This window comes from Protopterus annectens, chromosome 7.part0, assembly GCF_019279795.1.
Source record: "Protopterus annectens isolate FY-2018-M chromosome 7.part0, PAN1.0, whole genome shotgun sequence".
In the NCBI taxonomy this organism is placed as follows: domain Eukaryota; kingdom Metazoa; phylum Chordata; order Ceratodontiformes; family Protopteridae; genus Protopterus; species Protopterus annectens.
In genome coordinates, this window is record NC_056739.1 from 173,115,310 (window position 1) to 173,141,844 (window position 26,535).

The window sequence follows — 26,535 nt, forward strand, 5'->3', positions numbered from 1 at the left end:
ATGCTCGATCAAAAATTTTAAACCTTCATTAACAGGATGAGCTATAGAAATATAATGTACAACACAAAGAAAACTAATCTACCTTTAAATGCTCGCTAAATTCATCTTCAAACTTTCGGTTCCATATACTGTTTCCTCCCTTTCCAGTGCCTGTAACAAAGAGAAACTTATAAGTTACAATACCTTTAAAACAATCTGTTGCAATCTTGCTTAGAAAATAGGTAGAAATTTGCAAAACTAGTTAAAAGTGGTATATTAAGTGTGACTACAAAATTTCCACAGTACCACCCATGGTAAGGATTTGGTCATCCATAGGCAAGGTACAACTCCAGTATTAACATTTTTGTTTCAGACCCATAGACATCTTCCATAAACAATAAATGCATTGGTCTGTGCACTACGATGTCCTTCGTGGTTCACTGTTGCAGTCATGACTGTAGGGTTCTTCCTGCCAGCAGCAGCCCCAGATTGGCCAGAGTTCCAAAGTCTGGATCGGGCGTCAGCTGAGGTCACTTTTATCCTGACGTCAATGCGCCAGAAGGTATAAAGACCTCAGCTGACGCCATTTCCCCAGTCTTTCTTGCCGCGCGGTGCCCTTTGCAGTTCACTGATGCTGGTCGGCCTATTCCCATTTGTTTTTGGATTTAATCCCAGGATTTTCATTTTATAAGCTAAGTACCCCGTTGGGGAGGTCTTTTTCTTGCTCCAGTCAGATGTCAGAAAAAGTTAATAATTGTATTTCTTGTGGGAAGCAAATACCTCATAGGGATTTTCACTCTTACTGTATTCCCTGTCTGGGTCCTGTCCACAACGTTGTTAATTGTGCATTTTGTGCTAGATTTAAATCACCGTACTATTAGGCGTAGATATAACTTTGCATTTTACTATTTTGGAAAAAGGTTTAATAACATGTCTTCGGATTCTTTTCCAGCTTCTGGGGTGTGTAAGAGGCGCAAGGATGCAGACAGGCCTCAGAGGTCCACAGCAAAGGATGTTACTCAGTTATTGCCAGTTGCTGGTTCATCGGTCGTCAGTGAGGCGCCTTTGCAGCCCCTGTCGTCCGCCTCTTTTGAACCAATTGCCTGTACCAACTCTGGTGTGGAGCTGATGGGGTCTTCAGAATTGCCAGGGACTGGACCTTCGGATACTGCTCCCTCAGTTGGGTCCAGAGCTGGTAGGCAGGTACCGGCTTCTGAGGGAGTTCAGGCCTTCGCAGCTTCCTGTAAATGTGGATTCAGTTTTACATTCAAAGACAAAGTCTAAGGCTCCAGCTAAAGTGAAATGACAAGCACAGGCACCTTTTGATCAGGGTCCTAGGCCTCAGAGGCAGATGCTTAGGATGGCTGAAGCTCTCTTAACTATGATCAGGGGTTCACATCCCCCTCCTGACAAGAAGCCTAGATTACAGTCCGATTATGATTCTTCAGACCAAATTTCTGTTTCTTCTGCTTCTTCCCTTGAGTAGGATTATTCTTTTCCTCCTTACGAGGATTCTGATGCTGAAGATTCCTTTCCTTCAGCTTCTCCTCCTGAGGATTATTCTTTTGGTGAAACTTTGCATGATATGAGGGTGCATTTTCACTGGGAAGGGCAGGAATTCTCTGAATCCAAGAAAAGGCTTAGGGATTTTCTTCTTCTCCCACAGCATAGGCCTCTGGCTATTCCCCCTGTATTGGACATTGTAGTTGATGGTTTTTCGGAAGCTTCTCTCTCTCCTGGTTCTTTTCCCCCTGCTCCGGTCAAACCGGATAGGTATTATAGGGTTCCAGATTCTCACAAGTTTCTTTTTAAGAATCTTTCACCTGATCCGGAAACAATTTCTCAGGGTCCTAATGGTGTTAAAGCGGCATCTGCTAAAAATCCTATTCCCTCTGACAGAGTCCAGGGCTTTGGAGAGATGGGGTAAAAAAAGTTTATACTTCTGCTACACTGTCTATTAGGGCTTTGAACTATCAATTCAATATGCTGAAGTATCAGCAATACCTTTTGCTGTATTTAAAACAAAAGATGTCAGCTGTTTCTACTGGTGCGGATAATCAGGAGTTACAAGATTTATTGCATCCTATTGAACAGGTGGGTAAACATACCCTGCATTGTGGTTTTGACTCTTTGGAAGCTTCTTATAGGGCTGCAACAACCAGCGCAGTTATTAGAAGACATGCTTGGTTAAATGAACAAAGCTTGCCGGATCAGGTTAAAGCCAAACTTTTGGATGTCCCTTTGCAGCACGATGTTCTGTTTGGGTCCAAAGCTGAAGAGGTATTAAATGGAGGGCAAAGCCAAATCTATACAGACTGTTAAGGATTTTCTACAGGTGCAACCTCCTAGATTTAGCCACTGGCCAGCTAAACCTTGGTCCTTTCCGGGCTTGGACAGGTCTCAGAGAGGCAGATTCCAGCGTTCCAGAGGTAGGGGACAGGCACAGACCCATTTTAGGAATAGGCAGTGGAGTGCTCCCTCTCCCAAGGGAGGTGAAGATAAGTCTCAACCCTACCAAAAAGAGTCTTTATGACTCCTTTTCTGGTTCCAGGGGCTCCTCTCCTGGAGGCACCTCTGGGAGGAAGGATTACTCTTTTTTTTTTATCAAAATTGGTGCCACATAACCCGGGACAAATGGGTTCTGGACATAGTCTCAAGAGGTTACAGATTTCATTTCCACACCTTGCCAAAACCGAACGGTTGGCTAGATCTGCCAAATCATCAGTGGGCAGAGGCGCAACGGCAGGTTCAGTCTCTCCTGGCTATGAGGTCCATAGAATAGGTACCAAATTTAGAAATAGGGCAAGGTTTTTATTCCAGACTTCTCCTGGTTCCCAGGAAGGAAAATTCGTGGAGACCAATCCTGGACCTTTCTGTACTAAGCACCTTCCTAGATATACCAAAATTCAAGATGCTCACTCTGCAGCAGCTGCTGCCTATGTTGGGCAAGTGCTTGGATGGTGACTTTGGACTTAAAAGAAGCTTACCTGCATATTCCTATAAGGCAAGAGTGCAGAAGGTATCTGCGTTTTCAAAGCGGGCTCAAAGCATTACCAGTTCTCTGTGCTGCCCTTTGGCTTATCTACTGCGCCCAGGGTCTTTACAAAGTGCCTGGCACCAGTAATGGCATTTTGCAGACAGAAGGGGACTCAAATATACCCTTATCTGGACGACTGTCTTATTCAAGCAGACGAAAAAGACACTCTACTTCGGCATCTAGCTTTTGTGCAGCATCTTCTTCAGTACCTCGGTTTCACAGTGAATCTAAAGAAATTAAATCTGGTACGCACACAACAGATTACTTTCCTGGGTGCTCTTCTGAGTACTACAACCGAGATGGCTTCCTTGACACCAGACAAAAAAAAGTGCAACTGGCTTCTTCTTTCTGACACCTGGCTTCCATGAAACAGCTGACTGCAAGAAAAATTCTGCAGGCTTTGGGTTACATGGCTTCCTGCATTCTACTAATACCATATGCAAGACTGCATATGAGGAAACTGCAGTGGTACCTCAAGAGTGTATGGTCTCAGCATTACCACAGTTTGGAAACAGTGATCACGATTTTGCCTCGTCTCCAGCAAGAGTTTCTTTGGTGGGCCGAAGCCTGTCTACAGAACAAGGGGAAGCCTTTTTGTCCTCCACCGACCAACCAAGTTTTGACAACAGATGCTTCAGATTATGCCTGGGGAGCCCACATGCACAGGAGATGTCTTCAGGGTGTTTGGACAAAGGAGCAAACACACCTGCACATAAATTTGAAGGAGATGCTAGCTGTACAGAATGCCCTGATAACCTACAGGCACCTTCTTCTACCAGGACAATTGTTGATACAGACAGACAACACTACAGTGATGTGGTACATAACAGGCAGGGGGGCTCTCACTCTTACCCCCTGTGGAGATTAGCCATGACTCTATGGTTCACTGCTCTGACCTGCAGTGTCGACTTACAAAGGCAATTCCTGCCAGGAAAAGACAACACTCTGGCAGACACATTGAGCAGACACATTTCGGATCCACACGAATGGATGTTGGATGTTCGGATATTCAGGATGATTATAAAGGTGTGGGGATGTCCGGACCTAGATATCTTTGAATCCACTCAGAATAATCAACTTCCGAAAGTCTGCACAAGGACCTACCACAAACTAGCATGGAAAGTGGATGCCCTCTCATTCAGTTGGAAACGCCTCTCAGACAGGAAATTATTTTACTGGCTCCCAATTGGCCTCGGCAATTCTGGTATTCCACTCTGATGAACCTGGTTCAGGAGCCTCCCTGGATTCTGCCTCAAATCCCTCATCTACCGTCTCAACGGAACGGCCGGATACTGCACAGTCATGTCAAAACTCTGAATCTAGCTGCCTGGTGGATCCAGGGTCTGTAAACACCTCTACCCTTTCCAAACAGGTTATGGATGTAATCCTTGAAGTTAGACGGCCCAGCACTAGAAAATCTTATGCGGGTAAATGGAAAAGATATTGCTCCTGGAATCAAGTCCAGGGTGGTGATTCTGCTTTCTGAACATTCCTCTGATTTTACAGTATCTGACATTGTTACATACGGGCCTTTCTTTTTCGTCTGTTAAGCTTCATGCTTCTGCTATTTCTGCACATTACGATACGGATCCTCCGATTTTTTCTCATCCATTACTTAAACAATTTCTTAGAGGGGCTAAGAATATTCGGCCCCCTATGAGGGCTCCTGTTCCCACTTGGGATCTTAACTATGTTTTGGAGAAATTAACCTCGTCTCCTTTTGAACCTGCAGCTTCCACAGATTTGAAATTTTTGTCTTGGAACACTGCTTTTCTTTTAGCTATTACCTCGGCTAGAAGAATTTCGGAATTGCAAGCAATCATGGCTGTGGAACCCTTCCTTATTTTTCATCAGGACAGGGTATCTCTACGGACTAATCCCACCTTTATGCCAAAGGTGGTTTCGGCAGTGGCCTTGAATCAGTCTATTCATTTGCCTACCTTTTATCCTAATCCACAAAGTGAGGAAGAAAGTCTTTTGCACTCTTTAGACGTGCACAGGCAATTTCATTTATACCTGGACAGGACCAAGATATTCCGGAAATCTGATCAGTTGTTCGTCGCTTATGCTCCTACTGTTCAAGGGAAAGAAATCACTAAGCAAACTATTTCCAAGTGGATTGCCCATTGCATCAAGTTCTGCTACTCTTATCATGGTAATCCAGTTCCTGTTAATGTTAGGACTCATTCTACCCAGGCTACTGCTACTTCAGCAGCTTTTCTTTGTGGGGTTCCTACCAAGGATATTTTGGAGGCTGCTACTTGTTCTGTACATACTTTTTCTCAGCATTACAACCTCCCTCTCTATTCTAAATCCAGGGCCAGTTTTGCTTCTGCGGTTTTGCAAGGTTTTGTGATCGCCCCCTCTGTTTCTCCTCCAGCCACCCTTTCTTAGCTTTGGGACTCAACCCTACAATCATGACTGCAATAGTGAACCACGAAGGACATAGTACAGTTGTGTACTCTTACCATAAATGTAGATGTTCAAGTGTGTTCACTGTTGCAGTCTGGGTTACCCTCCCTCCTATCCCCTCTTTTGTTTTTTCTTTGAGTATCATCTGTTATGAGGTATTTTGGCTGATGAGGTTTTGGGCATGGTTTCTTTTTTAACCTTTTTTTTTCTGGGCACCTGACATCTGGGGCAAGAAAAACTGGGGAAATGGCGTCAGCTGAGGTCTTTCTACCTTCTGGCGCATTGACATCAGGATAAAAGTGACCTCAGCTGACGCCTGATCCAGACTTTGGGACTCTGGCCAATCGGGGGCTGCTGCTGGCAGGAAGAACCCTACAGTTATGACTGCAACAGTGAACACACTCGAACATCTACATTTATGATAAGAGTACACAACTGTACTTTCCGTCTGTAACTCCATGAGACAGATTAAAGAGACACTTTGAAAACTAAAGCACGATTAAAACAAAACAGCTGAAACTTCAAGCATTTTGCCACCATCAAACCTACTACTTATGTATATTAACTCTGACAACTGTTTCTCTGAATAAACAGAACACTTAGAGATACTGCAGCTTGAGTTCATGCCTGTTCCCATTATTTGTACTTGTAGGTTCACATTTCTGGGGATTACAGTTATGGTCCCCGAAAACTAAACAGGCACCCAACAAAAAGTGAGCTAATCGAAGGAAGGACACTCAGCAAACTCGGAGCTATAATATATAACATTAAGTATCCTGTTTTTTTGTTTATTTTGTTCTTTATTTCTTTGTTGTTTATAGCACTTTGTGTACTGTGTATTTTTTCTAGCTAGTTTCACTGTGTGTGAGGTATTAACTGGAAATTGTCCACTCTTATTAAGCATCTGTTGGGTTGTTTGTTTATGATAACTTGTTGCAGTTAAACTCTTTTTTCTAGTGGCTCCTTTAGCTGTTTAAAACTTTCATTTAAAAGCTCACTGCTGCTTTTCAGCTGTGAGTAACATTTCTGCAGTTTGTTTCCCACCCTCCCTCCCTGTTGGTATAGTGTTATAGTTGGTGGCTTTGCAGTTGCCCGCCCCTAGTGTAAATTTGATCTGGGACCCTCCTCCCAGTCTAGTGTCATTACCTCATTCTACCCAGTACAGGGAGAGCATTTGAGAAGGCCGGTCAGCTTAGTTTCTGCTACTCCTTTCTCTTTCCAAAAAAGAAAAAAAAAAATCTGCTTTTACTGTATTTGTGTTTTTTCCTACTTTAGTTTGCTTTTGAGTCATCTTAAAAGTACTCAATTGTATTTATTACTGCTTGGTGTAACTCATTCTAAGCCTTTTAGTTTAAGCACCTGGGCTTCAGACCAGTTTTTCATTAAGAAGGTTTGTGGTCTGCACTGTAGTGGCAGAACAGGTAGCTTACATCCTTCTAAGTTGGGAACTGCTGATTGAGGGCTCAGTGTCTGTCATTCTAAAAGTGTATTAATTCTGGTTTAAGCACTTGGGCTTGAGGCCAGTTATTTTACATTAAGAGGGTTCGTGTTCTGCACTCTTGTGGGAGGAGAGGCTGGATTCTGTCCTTCTGAGCTGGGAATTTCTGGTTAAAGCTTATAGTGCCTGCATATTTGAACTGCTTCTTACTGAAATTGGTACACCTTGTTTGCTGTAGCATAGAATAGATCCAGGCCTGCTGAATCTAGCTTTGTTTGTATAACTTGAGCACTAATCCAGGCATTCTTTAAAGTATTCAGTTGTATTTATTACTGCTGGTAGTAACTTGCTTAAAGTGTAGCTATCATTTCCAAGTCTTTTGGATTAAGCACTTGGGCTTCAGACCAGTTGTTTTACATTAGGAAGGTTTGTGGCCTGCACTGTGGTGGCAGGACAGGTAGCTTACATCCTTCTAAGTCGGGAACTGCTGATTGAGAGCTCAGTGTCTGTTATTCTAAAAGTGTATTAGTTCTGGTTTAAGCACTTGGGCTTCAGGCCAGTTATTTTACGTTAAGAAGGATTGCAGTCTGCACTCTTGTGGGAGGAGAGGCTGGACTCTGCCCTTCTGAGCAGGGAATTTCTGGTTAAAGGCTTATAGTGCCTGCATATTCTAACTGTTTCTTACTGAAATTGGTACACCTTATTTGCTGTAGCATAGACTAGATCCAGGCCTGCTGAATCTAGCTTTATTTGTATGGTGGTGGTTGTTTATTTCCCTGAAACACTAATTCCACCTAAAACGCGGCCTTTTAGCACTTCTGTGGATCCCTAGTGATATCTGCATTGCTTACTGTACTTATTTCCTTGTTTCACTTGAAAGAAAGTTACTGTTTGTCATTTTTGCATTTAAGTTACCTGTAACACATTGCATTTAAGTTACCTGGCACTTGCTCACTAAAGCAATTATATAAGTCAGGTCTAAAAAATTAAAAGCACTACACCCTCACAAACACCCCTTGAATACCTTGTTCCCCAATGGCCCTTTTTTTCAATTATAAAGGAATTCCCAATACTATTCTAGCATGTCCAAAGGTCAGTTGTCAATCTCCTCTCCGGTCCAGCTGGTGAATCTGGGAATCTTGAGGCAATGTTACAACTGCTTCATGTACACAGACAACCCTCTCCTCCTCCCAACAAATTCCAACACATGTGAGAGATGCAACCATATAGCCAAACTGGAGGCTAAGCTCTCTCAACTCAGTACTGGCGCAACCAGTCAGGAGGAGAAGGAAACCACACTCACTACAATTCCAGTCTCACATAGACCTACCACAACAACAAACCAAACACAAACACACAAAAACATACTCTGAGGCTCTAAATAAAAATCTGCCTAAGCAGCAGAGACCTCCAAAGCAGACACCCAAGCAACCACTACACCAAAACAAAACACGTGCAACACATTGCTCACAAAGCCAGTGTGCCGAACAGTCACAGCCCTTAAGGCTAAACAACACACCTGATACACTTGTAATAGGTGACTTTATCATTAGGCACACTGACATCCCGCTCACCAGGCTGAACAAGAAGGTCACGGTGAGCTGCCTGTCGGGCGCTAGGATCCGCCACAAAACACAAGCTCTCAGGTCACTCCAAGGCAAGTACAAATATGACTCAGTCATTGTCCATGCTGGTGTGAATGACCTGAGACATACCTCCCTGGACTACATGAAGAGACAGAGGAGCTCTCTGAGCATGTAGCCCAGGCCGGTATGACCCTGACCTTGAGTAGCATCTTACCCTCACCAAGAATGATGCCACAATATGAAGACAAGATGATCAATTTCAACAATTGGCTTAAGTGTTGGTGTCATTCAAAGGGGATCCAATGCCTGTCAGCCTGGGATGACATGCTCGACAAGCCACGATGCTTCGCTAGGGACGGCTTGCACCTGTCACCCCTGGGCTTTCGAATATTGGCAAAAGCTCTGGCTACCCCCATAGTGCCTTTTTTAGGCAAGGCTCAAAAGACAAACCCACCTCCATAGGTATCACAAGGGATAAGAAACTAAGAGTAATGCTACTCAACGCCAGAAGTCTAAACCTTAAGATGCACGCACTCAAAACTCTCCTTAGCATGGAGAACATCGATATCTGTGCAGTAACAGAAACCTGGTTCAAGGCTCCCGAGAGCACCCCAGCACTACCAGGTTATACCTCATACCATGCTTTTCGGCCCCAAAACTTGGAACGAACCACAAAAGGAGGGGGAGTATCAATATTCGTCAAAGATACCCACGCCTCCACGTTGGTGGCACAGCACGAAGCATCAGAGACTATCCATATGCAACTAACTGTGGGTAAAACTGCCTTCCAGTTTATAGCCTGCTACAGACCACCTTCCCAAACACAGGAACCCCACTCGGCCTTCCTGAGAATACTGGAAAATATGAAGGTCCCTCCAAACACCATTATATTGGGCGACTTCAACTACCCAAACATAGACTGGGAGCATTACTCTAGCTCCAACACCCTAGCCCAAAGGTTCCTAGAATTTATAAACTCAAATGCTATGGAACAACTTGTTACCACTCCCACAAGAGGGGAAAACATACTGGACCTGATCATCACCAACATGGGGACACTATGCTCCAGACAGTGTATCCCTCACTGGTGAGATCAGACCATAAACTAATCTCACTGGATATTCACATCCCGACCCCACCCCCTGCCCAGAAAACCACAGTGAAAAACTTCTCTAAAGCAAATTTCACACACCTCAAAACCGAGGTGAAATCCTTCAAAGCCCCCGGGCCTGTGGGAAATATGGCCCAGACCGCAGAATCCTTTATAAACGCATTCTATGAACACCTTCAGGAATGCATGGATCATGCAATCACAAATAAAACCAAGACCCAATCCTCCAAAGGCAGACGTCCTGTCTGGTGGACCCCAGCCATAAACAAACTATACAATAGAAGGAGGAAGCTACTACATGATAGAGCAAAATCCCAAAAAGGGAAGGCATGTCTGATCAGTATTAACAAAAAACTATGGGCACTCATAAAATTGTCTAAGGCCAGCTTCGAGAGAAAAATTGCACAGGACACTAAGGATAATCACAAGGCTTTCTTTAGTTATGTTAGGAACCTGGGTGGGAATTCCCAGATATGCTCAGAATTAGTCCAAAATGACAAAAAATACACCGAGCCCACAGACATTGCCAACATCCTAGCTGACAGGTTCAGTGCAAACTCCCCCCCCCCCCCACCAAAAGGGCAAATATCTATCCCAACAGAGTGCTGCCTCCCTGACATCTCAGATACTCAGGTAAGAGCCGCCCTCGCCAAAGCAAAAAACACAGCATCAATGGGACCAGATGGTGTCCCGGGCTGCGTCCTACATGAACTCCAAGAAGAGCTAAACCCAAACATAAAACTACTGTTCAATCTTAACCTTACTACAGGACATGTACCCAAAGAGTGGCATACAGCAACAGTGGTCCCTCTCCACAAAGGAGGTGCCTCAACGGATCCTATCGCCCCATAAGCCTGACTAGCTTGGTCTGCAAAGCTATGGAAAGGATCATCATGGACCTCATAAATAAAGATATTGGGGACCTACAGACACTGGATCCTACCCAGTTTGGCTTTGTTAAGGGCAGATCCTGCCTCTTAAACCTGGTCGATTTCTTTGAAACAGTCACCAAGGCCACTGACGAGGGGAAGGTGGTCCACACAGCCTACCTGGACCTCGCAAAAGCCTTCGATACAATACCCCACTCGGGCATTATAGATAAGCTCACCAGCTTAAATATAAACCCCTATGTCACTAGATGGGTTGCAAACTGGCTCAAGGACAGAACCCACATGGTTAGAATTGCTGGAGCCATGTCAGACTCCAAACCAGTTACAAGTGGCGTCCCACAAGGCTCAGTCCTGGGACCTCTCTTGTTCGGTATATATTTCTCGGCGGTACAGGCCAACACGGAAGGACTGTGGCTGACCAAGTTCGCAGATGACTGCAAACTGGGCGCCATAATCAACTCTCCAGCCGACACAAGCATCCTCCAAAAGGGCCTCATAGAAACAGACAACTGGTGCCAGAGCCATGGCCTCAAGCTAAACGCCAAAAAGTGTGTAGTCATCCCCTTTGGCAAAAACAAAGTGCCCACAAACTACCACATAGGTGGTAATCCATTAAGTACAGAAGAAGTCATTAGGGGCCTAGGGACTCAAGTTGATAGCAATCTCTCATTTGACAACCACGTGGCCAAAGTGGTTAGAAAAACATTTTATATAGCCCACCTAATCATGAAGGGATTCACATCTAGATCAGGGGAGGTCATTGTGCCTCTTTACTCATCCCTCATCAGGCCCATAATTGAGTACAATGCCCCTTTTGGGATGTACCTTACCAGACACCTGCAGCAACTGGAAAGACCCCAAAAGTACCTCACCAAGAGGATCAAAGGGCTCAAACAGATGCCATATGCTGCCTGGTTAAAGAAACTCCAGCTCTACTCAGTGGCATACCGCCTGCTCAGAGGAGATCTGTGCCTGACGCATAAAGCCATGTCCAACCCGGAATTAATAGACATGCTGCACCTCAGAAAATCCAAATCCCATCGAGCTACGCGCTTGAGAGACTTGAGCCTCAGCACTGAAATAAATAGGACATGCTGGAGGGACAGATTCATAACCCAGAGGCTCCCTTCACTCTGGAATAAAATCCCAGTCCAGGTTAGGCAGAGTCCCACATTGACTCTCTTCAAGAGGAATCTTGATGAGTGGATGGGAGATCGTAGGTTTACCCCGGCTATCACTTCTGTGTCACTGTTAGACAGAGGCACAGTATACTAACCTCAAAAAAAGGCATAGTAAAATTAATTTAAAATGGGTGGCGAAAGCCAAACACACTCTGGCTAGGCTTATAAATGCCCTAGGGCAGATAGCCTAGTATGAACCTATGAACATGTGGTAAAAACACTGAATGCTGCATGATCAAAAGACAAGAAAGTCTTAAATGGCAGCAAAAGAGAGTTCATTTTACACAAATACTGTAATTTTGTAAATGATAAATAAAGGGTCAGGATGGCAATTTGATCCCAGTTTATGGATGTAAAATTCACCTCAGTGCAGCCACAAGAAACTGCGATATGCTAGGCCCTTTTATTTCAGGAATGGCCCAAAGTAACACAGGACATCCAATACACTATTTATTTTATTTATTGACATTTGGGAACTGGGTTGGTCCAGCTGGGCTTGTGGCCCATTTTCAGTGGAGACCCGAGGAGAAAAGCTCCAAAAAACACAAACAGTTTATACAAAGAATCAAACATTTGAGTCAAAAATATGGTCAAAATCAGTTATACGAAAAGGTTAGAGAGACAAAACAGAAATGCAAACATGAAATATACATATCAATATTTTTACAAACTAAAAAATATATTTACATATTTACAAAAAGAGTTAACGTCCAGCAGTATTGACTGTAGAGTTTAATAAGTATCCACAATAGTGGAGTTGTATGTGAAGGGACTGAAAAGGTATACAGTAGGGTTGTGGGGAGATTAAGTAGGGGCTTGACAAGGACATATTTTGGAGATGAGCAGATGAAGTTTGAGTTTTTCTTTAACGTGGGATGGGTGAATGATGGAACAAATGTTTCTTGGGAATTTGTTCCAGGCTTGGGTGACTTGAGTGTTTATATAGGAGTTTGCCAGCTATTTTTTTTTGGGTTGTTAGATTTGCAGTAGTTGCTGATTAGAGGTATGGAGAGTCCACAGAGGAGTGTAGATAGAGATGAAGGAAGAGAGAGCAGGGCAGGATGAAGGTTTGTAAAGAATGAAGTGTAACATTTGAAGTTGTGACAGCAGTAGAAGATGGGGGGAATTCTAACCAGTGCAGAGTATTTAGGGCAAGGCAATGATGTGTATTGTATGGAGAGTTTGTGATATATATATATAGCTATCTTGTGGTAAGTTTGTTGGAGTTAAAGTAGTAGTTTGGATGTTGGTGAGTACTGGGGCAGCATATAGAAGGGAGGGGAGGAGAAGAGTTTGTGCAAGGGTGAGTCTGGCATTTGTAGTTAGAATTTTTTTATTGTGATACAGTACACCAAGTTTCTGGCGAGTCTTTTTTATACTTTGGAGGATGTGCAAGTTGAATTAGAGTTCATCATCTTTAATGACCCCAAGGAGTTTAGTGTGAGCTTCAGGTTGGATAACAGTGTTATTAGAGGAAGTAATAGTAAAGGTGGATTTGAGGGGAGAGAGAGAGCAGGGGAAAAAGAGAGTTTTGGTCTTTTTAGTGTTCAGAATGAGTAGATTCCAGGACAACCACTGTTCAGTGTATAGGAAGGCCCGTTATGTAAGAGTGTGGAGATTGCAGATACGGACTGAGATGGAGATGAGAGTTGAGTCGTCTGCATACTGGACGAGGGAGGATTGTTTACGAGAAGTATAGAGATCACTGGTAAAGAAATAAATAGGAGGGGACCCAGGATGGAACCTTGTGGCACCCCGGTTGGGACAGGTATGAATGGAGAAGTGGAAAAGAGCCATTTAACAGATTGCTGCCTGCAGGATAAGTAACTAGAGTACCAGGCAAGGGAGGACTAAGATAGATTGAAGTTTAGATAGCAGTAGGGGATGGGAGACTGTATTCAAAGGCTTTGGGAAGGTCATGTGATGAAATGTGTTAAAGCTGATTTTAAATTTTGGGTTCTTGTGGTGGTTGGACCTTTGGAGAGAGGAGGTGACTGGGAAACCAAGGTGGAATACAGAGAAATGATTTGGCAACTAAAATTGAATGCATGTTGTGAAAAAGGTTTAAATGACCACATTTCTATTACTCCAGCACTTAAAATATTGGCCGCGGACCCTAAAATTATAAAAACACATGATATTATGAAAACACATGATAATACAAAATCACAAGACAATATAGAGCAGTAAGCATAGTTACACAACAAAATAAGCAAGTCAGTATATATACAAAAGTTGTTACAATAAGTACACTGGTATTACTTATTATACATGTTTTAACTGTACAGCTATTAGTAATTTAACATTTTAATATTGATATAGATATATGTATGTATTTATAATATTGCATTTATTGAAACATTGATACTTTCATATATTTATTTATTTATTTATATATATTTTTTATATATTTATATATTTATTTATTCATTTTGTCAATATTCTATTCATTTATTTAGTCAAAACTTATTTAAAACCTGCTTATGAATCCATTATGTTGTATATAGAGAAACTAAAATTGAGCTTAAAAAAGTTATATAAGGTATAGGGGATATATAAGTTATACACATTTGCTGTGGTTACGGTTGACTATCCCATTGGTTAGGCTTCTTACATTTTCAAGAGTGCTTACACTTTCAAGAGTTCTTGTTAAATCCTGTTTTTCATGATAGGAAATGTTTAGTTTTTATTCCTCAGCTCCCAATTACGAGCCCGTTATTAAGTTATTAAGTTTTTAGGTATATTCATGTTATTAGTTTTTAAGCATGTTTTTTTTTAATCAAGTTTTCAATTATGTGTTCCTATTAAGTGTATATAGAAATGCTTATGAATTCAAGTTTTTAGGTCAATGGTTTCTGAGACACTGCAGTTGCACTTTATGATATATTTTATTTTGTAATTCAGCCAATAACTGACTCGAATGTTCGTAGTTTTGATGTTCCTAGTTTTATTTCTGTTTGTTGGGTTTAGTAGGGGGGGTTATATGTGAACACCTGGAACGAATACTATGCAATATGTGTGCCTTGCAATGGAATTACATTCAATTGTAAATATATGCACAAGTTTTAGCAGCGCTATAGCTTTAAGGCTTACTAGAATCTAATAGGGTGATTGTTGATTAATGAGAGTATAAAAAGCCTTTTTGAATTAAAAAATGCATTCTGATGAAGTCTCCGTTGTAAGGAGACGAAAGCGCTTAATCGAATTGTTCTATGGTATTGTTTTTGGTTTGTGCCTTTTTCGTATGTTCCGAACTGTTGGATTAAAGTTTTTGAAATATCCGAGTGGTCTGCCTGCTTCTACATTACAAGGATATCCTTCATTGTGCCGGAGAATTTTTTTCATCTTTTGTTGGTGTTCTGCTTTTGGTTACAAGAAGATACGAGTTTGTTATTGCCTAGGGCCTCGGCAATGGTACGTGTAAAGGATAAGAGGACAGTAGTTGTGCTGTGGTTGGGACGGAAACCATGCTGAGTGGGAGTAAGGAGGTTATGCTGGAGGAGCTAGTTGAGTAGTTGTGAGTGGATACATTTTTTGAGAATCTTAGAGAGGGGAGATAGAATAGCGATAGGTCGGTAGTTAGATGTGTGTGTAGAGTTTCCACCTTTATGCAGGGGAATAGTGAAAAAGGATTTTCAAAGGGTAGGGACAGTGGATTCCTGAATAGATCTATTGATTAGTAAATATACTGGATAGTCAATGGAGTCACCAGCAAGTTTGAGGAAGGTAGAAGGCAGATTTTCAGTGGAGGGAGAGCAGGGTTTGAGTTTGTGAAGAGATCTGATGTAGGAAGTAGGAAGTGGATGTAAAGAGAATAATTGTTTGTTAGAAGGATTGGGAGGGGTAGGCAGAGAAGTTGTGTTACAGTTGGAAGGTGTTTGAATGGTTTCAATAGTGTTTATTGAGAAGAGTAGCAGTTTCCAGAGGAGATGTATTTGGGTAGGGACAGGGAGTTGAGGGACAGCCTGGAGAGAGAATTTTGTTAATAGTATACCAGAACTTGTGAGGGTTGGATTTGCTATTGAATTGGGCAGAGTTATAAAAAAAGGACTTTGTCATTATTGTTATTTTTGTAAGATTTCTGAGGTGTCTAATTATGTAGCAGAAGTAATTCCTTTGTTTTGATCCAGGCTTTCCAAGCTCTCTCTTTTTAGCATAAGGGACTTGGGTTTTATTCTAACCTTCCTAGAGGAGCAAGGGAGTTCAGGGTATTCAGGAAGATGCTACTGAACCTAGTAACTGCATCACTGAGAGGGATTTGTTTAATTATTGACCAGTCAATGGTGGATAGAACAGAGTTGAATTGGACTACATTAAAATTAGAGAGTTTTCGGCAATCTCTACAAAGGTGGGATTTGGGGGGTTGGATGGTGTATTTAATGACTGAGGTAGTCACCAAGTTAGCCTGGTAGGGTACTGGTGTTGTGGTAGTGGTGACGGAAGTTGGTGAGTATCCAGTCAATTAGAGCCAGAAGATGAGTTTTTATGGAGGCGTGTGGACGAAGATATCAGTTGATGGAAACCATGCAGGTTGATGCTGAGTTACGGAGTCAGTTTTAAGTTTAGACCAATCTAGGTTAACATTGCCTAAGATGAGGGTTTCATAGAAAACACTGTGGGAAAACTAGGACAAGATATTCTCTAGAGTGGACAAATTGTTTCCAGGAGGGGATATAGATGGCGGCAACAACTAATTTTTTTGTGAGGTTACGGTGGCAATTAAGGATGATGAGTTCAGCTGGGTGAAAGTCAGGGATGGGAGTGGAGAAAGGTGAGATATTGAGGCTGTTGAAGTGGAGGATGGCTACACCAGCCGCTTTTTTTGGATATTACAGCCTGGTGGGAAAATTACATTGTTCGTGATATGTGGCTTAAGCCAGGTTTCAGATGAGGAAAGGATGTGAGGGTTAGTATGCGTTATCCGGGGATGGAAACTGGTGATTTTGTTCATAGGTTCATAGCTTAGTACTAGAGAGTATATTGCCAGGTGCTTGGATATGGATGAGTTTAGTGTAAGAAGCTGGGTATGGTGAGAGGTGTTTGAGGATGGAAGGGAGGTAGAAGATAAAGGGGGTGTTTGATTGAGGGGAGAGGGGGAGGGGCCAGGGTTGGGATGCCAGGGTTGGGTTGGACATCCCCAGATGCGAGTAAGTTATTAGTGGGAAGAGGGAGTACAGTAGTACACAGACGTAGTTTGTGTAACTTGGGTTTGGATTTGTAGGTAGGAGGGTGGATTTGCAATATAGACAGTTTGTGAAGAGAAGAGGTGGAGAGGTTGAAAAGGGCTGGGGAAATATGAAAGTAGGAAGGTGCAGAATGAGTGCCAAAGATACAGGAGGTACGAGAACATAAAAGAAGGAAGGTGTCAGTGATAAGAGGTTAGAGCAGAGAGATGTGGTAGGAATGAGGTGGTAATAAGGAGTTTCATTTTTGATGGAGGGTGTAGAGGTTATAGACAGGGTGTAATAGTTGGGGAAGGAAGTGATGTATTTGGAGTCTGACTGGAAGTAGTTTGTCAGTGGATGTTGGGTAGGGGAGAGGATGGTATAAAGGAAATTATCTATACATGAAGCCACGGTGGCTCAGTGGTAGCGTTGCCACCTCACAGCAAGAGGTTCTCCCGTTCGATTCTCGGCTGGAGTGCCTTCTGTGTGGAGTCTGCATGTCCTCCCTGCGGTAGAGTGGCATTCGAAAGACATGCGTAAATGGGTGTGCCTTCATTGAAGGTTGGGCGGGCACCTCAGCACCGTAAAAAAAAAAATCTACTGCCATTCATTAGCGGACCAGAGTTCTGCTGTGGCGACCCCTAACCGGGGAAAAGCCGAAAGAAGAACAGCATCTATATATTTTATTTATATATATATATATATATATATATATATATATATATATATATATATATATATATATATATAAACAAACATTAACCATCTTTTAACTTAGCTTTTCTGCCCTTGCTGCATAGGAATCCCCAGTAGTGTGCTCGCATATACCATATTCCATTCCTTTTTAAATAGTACTATATCGACTCCTAATTTACTGCATGTCCCTTTCTAAAACCCCTGGCATAACTACATTATTTCATACTGCTCAGTGAACTGCAGCTCCCTGTTTTTAAACAAAAATAAAAACAGAAAAAAAAAAAAAGTTTGTCTTTAGAATCTAGCTTGTCTAATTGCCCTTAAATCTGGCTGTTTATCTTCCTCAGACATGGGATTGTAATGGCTGATTTTTTTTTTTTTTGTACTTTGTCCCAGGTGTAGCCCTGCTCCATTCCCCCTCGCTGCACTCGGGCTCACTTTGCACCCCTCTCACCCCCCATGTAATTTCCTTTATACCCAACCACAGGTCATTTCCAACCATCAAACCCCTCCCCTTCCTGTTACACAACACCCACTATAAACTCTCTCCCTACCTTACAACTCCTCCCCAAACTCTAAACCAACTCACCCTATTAAAGCCCTTTTCTCTTCTTCAAACATGCCAGGCTTAATCATTCCTGTCATACTTCTACCCGCACTGCTTCTCCTACCCAACATAAAAATCACCTTACACAGTCTTAACCCTATACATGAAGACCCCACCTAACCTCACCAAAGCTGCTTTTCTTACCCTCAGCAACCCAAACTCATCTCTGCATCTATCCTTCCAATGAATATACTACTCCCTAAAATAAAAAACTCCTCCTTTCAACCGTAATACATCAAAGTATAAAAACAAAATACTTTCTCATAACTACCCCACAAAAAATGAAAGCTTATGACTTCCGAAGGACTCTGCTCTTGTCAGGTGATACACACCCAAACCCTGGTCCTACCTGTCAGGTGATACACACCCAAACCCTGGTCCTACCACTACTCCTAACACCCCACAAAATATCACCCCAATTCTAATCAACCATCCATACCAAAAAAGAAAATCTTCTATTCTATCAATACTCGAAGTATACTCAACAAACTACGCCAGTTTCATGCTTTGGTATCTCTTCATACCCCAGACATTATCTCTGTCACAGAAACTTGGCCTAAATCTCAAAAACAAGATAGACATTCTTCCTCCAAGTTATAATATACTACACCAAAATCGCTTAAAGAAAAAAGGTGGAGGTGTTGCTTTAGTTTACTCCAACTACCTCACTCTCTCCCTTCCTAAAGGACCAATTCCCTCCTTTACACCTACTGAAATATTAATAGCAAACCTCAAACCCAATGACTTTACTATCATCACAGTAGCAGCCATATACATTCCACCAGGGAACAACATCCATTTAATGGAAAGTATACTGTCATCTCTCTCCCTAAATTTTCCTAATGAAACTATCCCTCTTGGGGATGTAAACATTAACTGGCATAGCCCTAATAATCCAAACCCTCCAGAACACAAACCTCCATGGATTTACACAACTAATCTCCAAACCTACCCATACTAATAACTTTCATTCTTCAAGCTCCTTGATAGATTGGATTTCTAACCCCAGCAAATACCATAACCTTGAAACTCTACCTGATGCCCTGAGCGACCAACTCACCTATAAAAGTGCTACGATACATTACCCACCTCCCCAGACCACATTGGCTTATCACCTGCTGCAAACTTTCAACCTTTAACCCAGACAACTTTAAAACCCTCCTCTCTAGAATTGACTGGAATTTCTTTACTCAGCTCCCACTCAGTAAAGCAGTAAATGCCTTCAACTAAAATTTCCTAAATATTTTAAATTCTCTAGACCCACTGAGAAAAGTTAGATTAAAGGCAAACATTTCACCCTGGCTACCTAAAACTACCCGTACCCTTATGAAATCCAGAGATAGGGCATGGAAAATTAGAAGTTATGTACCTACCATAACGTTCCATGTTAGTTGTCTTCTCTCGCCTTCTTTCTTGCTGGATGGGTTCAGAGCCGATCCTCGGCTCCGACTCGGCACTTGCTAAGCTCGAGAGTCACTTTTACCAGCTCGAGGCAGCCCCATATCCCATGATGCAAGGCGGTATATACCCAGATCTCGTTTGGTACTTATAGGGAAAACACCTAGCACAAAAAACTTTCCACTAAGGAAAGAAGAGCAATTAGCCTAAACAAAAAGGGCTATAATGGGAACCCAGATAACTAACTGGTGCCCAAAGAAGCAATCTTCCTGACAAGGGAGATCAAAGTCTGTCCAGGCAAGGGGGCAGGAGGGAGGGTCGCAAGAAAGAAGGCGAGAGAAGACAACTAACATGGAACGTTATGGTAGGTACATAACTTCTAAATGTTTCTCGCCTTCATTCTTGCTGGATGGGACCGCGTCCCTAGCACCTCTATCCTGGGTGGCTCAATGGAACAGACTCTTGAGAACCGTAGAACCAAAACTGGCTCTATCCCTGGAGGCCAAATCTAATTTGTAATGAGAAACAAAGGTATGAGGAGTGGCCCAAGTGGCTGCTGCACAAATGGTATTTAAGGGAAGTCTAGCCTGAAAAGCTGTGGAAGTGGCTAAGCTTCTGGTGGAATGTGCCTTTGGTTTTGAGCACAGCTGTTTGCCCCTAAGTTGATAGATTTCGGATATGGTGGAAGAAAGCCATCTAGACAAGGTCACTTTGGAAACAGGAAGGCCTTTCTTATTCTCAGCATAAGAAAGAAAGAGTTGATCAGACTTTCTGAATTGTTTTGTTTTGTCCAAATAATATCGGAGTTGGCGGTGAACATCAAGATAATGTAATTTTTGTTCCGATCTGTTGGAGTAATTGGGGAAAAATACAGGGAGATCAATAGATTGGTTTAAATTTGTTTTTGAAGCAACCTTGGGCAAAAAGGAAGGATTAGTTCTCAAGGATACTCTGTCCTTGTGGAAGACCAAATATGGGGGACGAACAGAGAGGGCATGCAGTTCTGACACTCTCCTAGCCGAGGTAATAGCGACAAGGAAGAGCGTCTTTCATGAAAGAAACTTTAGAGAACATGAAACAGCTGGCTCGAAGGGAAGAAGAATTAAAGATGTCAGCACTAGATTTAGGTCCCATTGAGGAGGAGGGCTCCTGACAGAAGGATTAAGGAGAAAAACTCCTCTTAGAAAAGCTTTACAAAGCCTGCGGGACATAATGTTGTGGTCTGCAAACCAGACATGAAAGTTCAAGATCGCAGCTAAATGAACTTTGACAGTGGAAGCTGAAGAACTCGAGTGAAAGATTTCCGCTAAAAAATCCAAAACTGCATGAACAGGGGCAGTAAAGGGATCTATATTCCTTGATTTCACCCAAAGGGAGAAACGTTTCTACTTGCTAGTGTAAATCCTTCTAGTAGAGGATTTAAGGGAAGCCACTATGATATCCCTAAAAGGGTTAGAGATCATAGGAAGCCTGGCTAAGGAAGGAAGTGGAGCAACCAAGTTGTGAGGTTGAGAGAAGGAATGGATGCAGCTGACCCGATTTGTGGATCAGAAGAAGATCTGGCACTGGGTCCAGATGCGACGGCTGCGCCAAGAGGTGACGATGGAGGAACGGAAACCAAATTTGTCGAGGCCAATACGGGGCAATGAGAATCATTTTGGCTCTCAAAACGGTAGCTTTCTGGAGTACCTGTGGTATCAAAGGAAAGGGAGGAAAGGCATAAAGAAGTCCCTGGGGCCAATCTTGGGTAAGAGCGTCTCTGGGGGGATGGCCTGGAAGTGGGAAGAGAGAGAAGAAGTCTGGGCATTTGCTGTTTTGGGGAGTAGCAAAAAGATCGCAACATGGGTGGCCCCATTCTTGAAAAATCTCCTCCACTAAAGATTGTTTGAGAGACCACTCGTGAGGCATGAGAATAGCTCTGCTCAATCTGTCCGCTAAAATGTTGGTTTTCCCAGGGATATGCATTGCTACCAGAAACCGATGAGAGGAGATCGCCCATTGCCAAAGTCTGAGAGCTTCTCGACACAAGGGGTAGGACTTGGTTCCGCCCTGCTTGTTGATATATTGTCCGTGTGAACTGCAATTGTTCCCAAGGGAAGAAAGTCGTTGAGGGCATGCAACGTTAAAAGCACTGCTCTCATCTCTAGGACATTTATGTGCAGGTGGTATTCGAACGGTTGCCACGTCCCATGAACCATCCTGTCCTGATAATGACCCCCCACCCGATCAGGGAGGCGTCCGTAGTGACTGTGGCTACCGGGGCCGGGGAAACAAAGGGTCTGCCCTGATGAACCTGGGGAGAAGAAATCCACCAGGATAGATGGTTTTTGCAAGCTTGTGTCACCAGAATTTGATGACGCATGGGGAGTTGTTGGTAGGACCATTGGGTGAACAACATCCATTGAAGGAGACGCATGTAAAAGCGGGCCAAAGGAAGAAGAGTAATGGCAGCTGCCATGAGGCCCAATACCTTTAGGACTAATCTGGCTTGCACCTTTTTGCTGGCAAGGATGATCCGCACATGGTTTTGGATATCTAGGATTCTGTTGCTTGTGAGGTTTGCTGACATCCGGACAGTGTCTAAATTTGCGCCTATAAAAGTAATAGATTGGCAGGGCAATAAGGATGATTTTTCGTAGTTGACAGAAATTCCTAAATGAGTGCAGAGATTTAGGGTGTAATCTCTGGCTTGGAGAAGTTGATGCCTGGTGGTGGCTGAGAGGAGCCAGTCGTCGAGATACGAAAACACCTGGAATCCTTGACGTCTCAGGTGAGCCGTGACCACTGCCATACATTTGGTGAACAGTCTGGGGGCTGTAGTGAGACCAAAGGGCAGGGCTCTGAACTGGTAATGACTGGACCCCAGCTGAAAGCGGAGAAACCTTCTGGAGCGTCTGTGGATTTTTTAGTACGCACCCTGAAGGTCTATTGAGCACATCCAGTTGTCTTTGCCCAGAAAGGGCAAAATCGACTGAAGTGACACCATCCGAAATCTTGTCTTTCACAGACTTGTTGAGTCTGCTGAGGTCCAATATTGGTCTCCAATCTCCCGTCTTTTTGGGAACCAAAAAGAACCTGGAGTAGATTCCGGGCTCTGAATGGTCTGTTGTAACTGGCTGAATGGCCCTTTTGTGTAGAAGTTTTGATACTTCTAATTTTGCAATTTCCCTTAGAGCGGGTGGAACATCTGGAAGGGAATCTTTGAGAGAGAAGGGACTTTCCTCGAAAGGAATCTTGTAACCCTCGGATATGATCGACTGTGCCCATTTGTCTTGAGAGAGGGAACGCCAGGCTTCTGGGTACAGCGATAATCTTCCCCCGACTGCCTCCAAGGATGGACAGTCGGGCAACACCTCAGGGATGCTGGAAGGGCTTGTCAGAGAGGCTCTCTGCTTCCCTGGTTTTGTGGACCCCCTCTGCCCCTAGGGCGGCGTCTGTTATTATTACCCCCTCTGACTCTAGGGGTAAACTGACCACGTGTACCCGGCGTGACTCCCTGAGATTTACGGAACCACATCTTTCCGCCCTTCTGTCCTTTAGGGTAAGGCTTAGAAGGGGTGGAAAAACGGACCCCTACGGCAGAGAGAGTCTTGCCGTCTTGCTCACACCTGGTCAACGTATCCTTCACCTGAGGACCAAACAATGTTGATCCATCGAAGGGAGAGTTTGTGAAGGATGCCTTAAAGGGATCTGCAAAATTACAGAGCCGCATCCAGGACTGACGCCTAAGCGCCACTCCTGTCCCTGCAGCTCTACTCGCTCCATCTGCTGCATACGAAATCAGCCGCATGGAGGAGTTGGCTATGGAATTAAGGATTCCTAGCGGAGAAGCAATCTTGTCCTGAGCCCCTGGAGCTGTAGAATCCTGTACTACTTCACCTAATTCTTTAAGGATGTCCCTTTGAAGTCTGGTGAAGTGACATAAGTAATTCAGCGAACGCATAGCAAAGGTCGCTGAAGAAAACATCCGCTTACCATACACCTGTCCATGGTCCTAGAATCTTTGTTAGGAGGATGGACTGGTACGGAAGGATCTGCAAGTTCCTTCTTAGTGGCAGCCGCCACCACCATGGCATCAACAGGGACACCTTCTGTAAGGAATTGCTTTTCGGAAGGGGCTGTAATAAATTTAGAAGGCCTCCTGGGAACTGGTTCTACGGAATCAGGAGATGCCCACGCCTTCCGAGCTATTACCTCCATGAGGGGGTCAAAAGGCGGAGACATCCAGGAGGTGGAGGGTTGAGATCCAAACGCCTCTAGGTATACCGACTCATCCTCGGAGGGATTTATGGAGGGCCAGTTTCCCCTCTGTTTTAGGAGTTCTAGGATGTCTGAAAAAGAGACATCCTCAGAGGGGGATCTTGGGGACCCCTCCGACTCATCTAAGTCGGTATCTGAAGTTGTAGACTCAGGGGAGTCTAGGTGCTTCCTCTTACAGGTCCTCTTACGCGGAGGATCTCCTGAAGGATCAGGAGAATCCTCGGAAGAGGGGGTTCTTCCCAGTGGGGAAACCTGAGGCGGTGGATCTCTCAGTCCGGGAGCAAGAGAGTGGGAAGAGACATCTACAGGCACCATAGAGGGAGGAGCTAAGGGGATAGACTGCTGACTGAGCCCAGGGGCCAGCACACTCCTCATCACCTCGAAGGCTCCCCTGCCAGGGAGATCCGAGAGACCCCGCTCTGAAGAGACAGGAGCTCCCGGGTCCACCGAGAGGGAAGGCTCCGAGGCAGATGTCGGGGCAGAGCTCACCAAGGCCGAAGCCCCGAGGGGAAGAGCAGGGTCGGACAAGGGTCCGATGCCACTCACCCCCTTGGAGCAGACCAGGGAAGCCCGACCACCGGATCCCTCCAACGAAGGTCTCGAGGAGGAGATAAGAGTAGAAGCTGAAGGAGCAGAAAGGGGTGGTATCTGCCCCGCAGCCGTAGCAGTGACTAATCCCATAGACTCTGGCTCCGAGCTCTGGAGGAGAGTCGAAGGAGGAACTTGAAGAGGGTGTGGACTAGTAGTCGTCTGTTGAGACGGACTATGAAGCATTTGGGCTAGTGCCTGTGATTTTAACAATCTGCTTACCACTCTCTCCAAATCGTGGTCTGACAGCCTGGAAGACCTAGATGATCGGCTCCGATGGCTCCGCTCAGAGAGAAGAGGAGAGGTCGGAGCCGACAGTATCGGTTCCAAAGAGGGAGACCTGGACCTCTTCCTCGAAGGAACCATCGGAGCCGACGAACCCTCGGCTCCAGACGGAGCCGATACAGGCAAGGAAATAATGGTATTGGAGCCGGTCGGCGCCAATACTGAAGCCTTAGCCACATGGTGGTTAGAGCCGGTCGGAGCAGACACCAATGTGACAGTCAAAGTGTCGGCACCGATAGCCATCGGTGCCAAAGTTTTAGCCAAAAAAGGATCGGCTCCAGCCGGAGCCGATCTCGACTCCAAAGGTGTCGGAGCCGAGGCCGAAGGCTTAGAAACAGAAGCCTGGGCCTTGGTGGTCTTAGAGGGTTTGCCCGGAGCCGATTTGGCCGGGGAGCCCTCCGGTTTAAGAAGCCCTCTTAATATCAATTTGTTTCTCCTTTCCTGCAGGACTCTCTGGCTGAAGGAATGACAGATAGCACAGGAGTCCTGCAGGTGGAGAGGTCCCAGGCAGTAGATACAAGAAGTGTGACCGTCTGTCAGAGACATCTTCTGACAGCACGAGTCACACTTCTTGAAGCCCGAGACCCTCTGTTCCTTTGACATAGTGAGTACACACACACCTAGACTCACACAGTCCCAGTCAGAAAATTAAACTTTTTTAATTTTAAATTTAAAAATAAAGGGGAATATATATATATATATATATATATATATATATATATATATATATATATATATATATATAAACCCACACACACACCCTGACAGGGATGGGTAGGGAAAGAAGGCCTGACTAAATAAAAACAAGTAGGGAAAACGGGAAAAAGGCTTAGAGACCCTAGAACTACGTACAAGTGACAATTATACTAAAAATATTAAGAAAAGGTAGGATTGGGGAGTCTAACAGTAAAAAGATTTACTTACCACGAGCTGGCAAAAGGAGTACCTCATAAGCGAAGCGGCAAACGAGATCTGGGTATATACCGCCTTGCATCATGGGATATGGGGCTGCCTCGAGCTGGTAAAAGTGACTCTCGAGCTTAGCAAGTGCCGAGTCGGAGCCGAGGATTGGCTCCGAACCCATCCGACAAGAATGAAGGCGAGATTGACAACTTAACATCATAAGTACAAACCAAACTTCCAGCTGACCACCTAAAGTATAAAGAACTTAGAAATCAGACAAAAAAAAAAAAAGAGACAAAAAAAAAAAAAGACTTATTATAATCCCTCCAAAACATTAAAATCTGATCAAAAAAAATTCTGGAATGCTGTAAACCAAACACTACACCCAGGTAACCCAACTTCACTAAACCCATGTCCTGACAAGTCACCTGAAGAAACTGCCAAAACCTTAAACACCTACTTTATCGAATCTATTTCCAAACTACTTAACCCCAAACTCTCCAGCAACACTTCAAACCTCACTATACACCCCTCAACCACTATCTCAATAAACTCCTTCCCTCACAAATCTGTCTCCACTGACTATATCAGAACTCTGCTCTCAAAGCTCAAACCATGCTCTGTATTAGCAGACAATATTCCTTCTTACTTTCTCCAGATTGCTGCATACTCCCTTGCTGTGCCTCTATCTATACTAATCAATCACTCCATCTCGGAGTCTAAAGTTCCTTCTATCTGGAAAACAGTTTTACACTCTTCCCATTCATAAAGGAGGTAACTCCACAGAAATATCTATTTTCAGACCTATTACTATCCTCTCCCCTCTCTCCAAAATCCTTGAGAAATGTATACAGAATAGTTATGCATGATCACTTACATGAAAAACGTCACTCCAACACAGCATGGCTTTCATCCCAAGCATAGTACAACCACAGCTCTACTATCATTTCTCAACACCTTAGCCCTGGCTAAAGATTATCACAAACTTATATCCTGTCT

The 26,535-nt window shown here is 43.8% G+C and overlaps 1 protein-coding gene across 4 annotated transcripts in view; it reads right to left on the reverse strand.

The window, feature by feature from the left end:
* Positions 1–26,535, reverse strand: part of PPIL3 (peptidylprolyl isomerase like 3) — a 116,919-nt gene that overhangs the window by 19,934 nt on the left and 70,450 nt on the right. For all 4 annotated transcript variants that reach the window (XM_044076646.1, XM_044076649.1, XM_044076647.1 and 1 more), the window contains one exon: positions 83–150. In XM_044076646.1, coding sequence (XP_043932581.1) covers positions 83–150 — 68 coding nt within the window. The remainder of the gene's footprint in view (positions 1–82; positions 151–26,535) is intronic.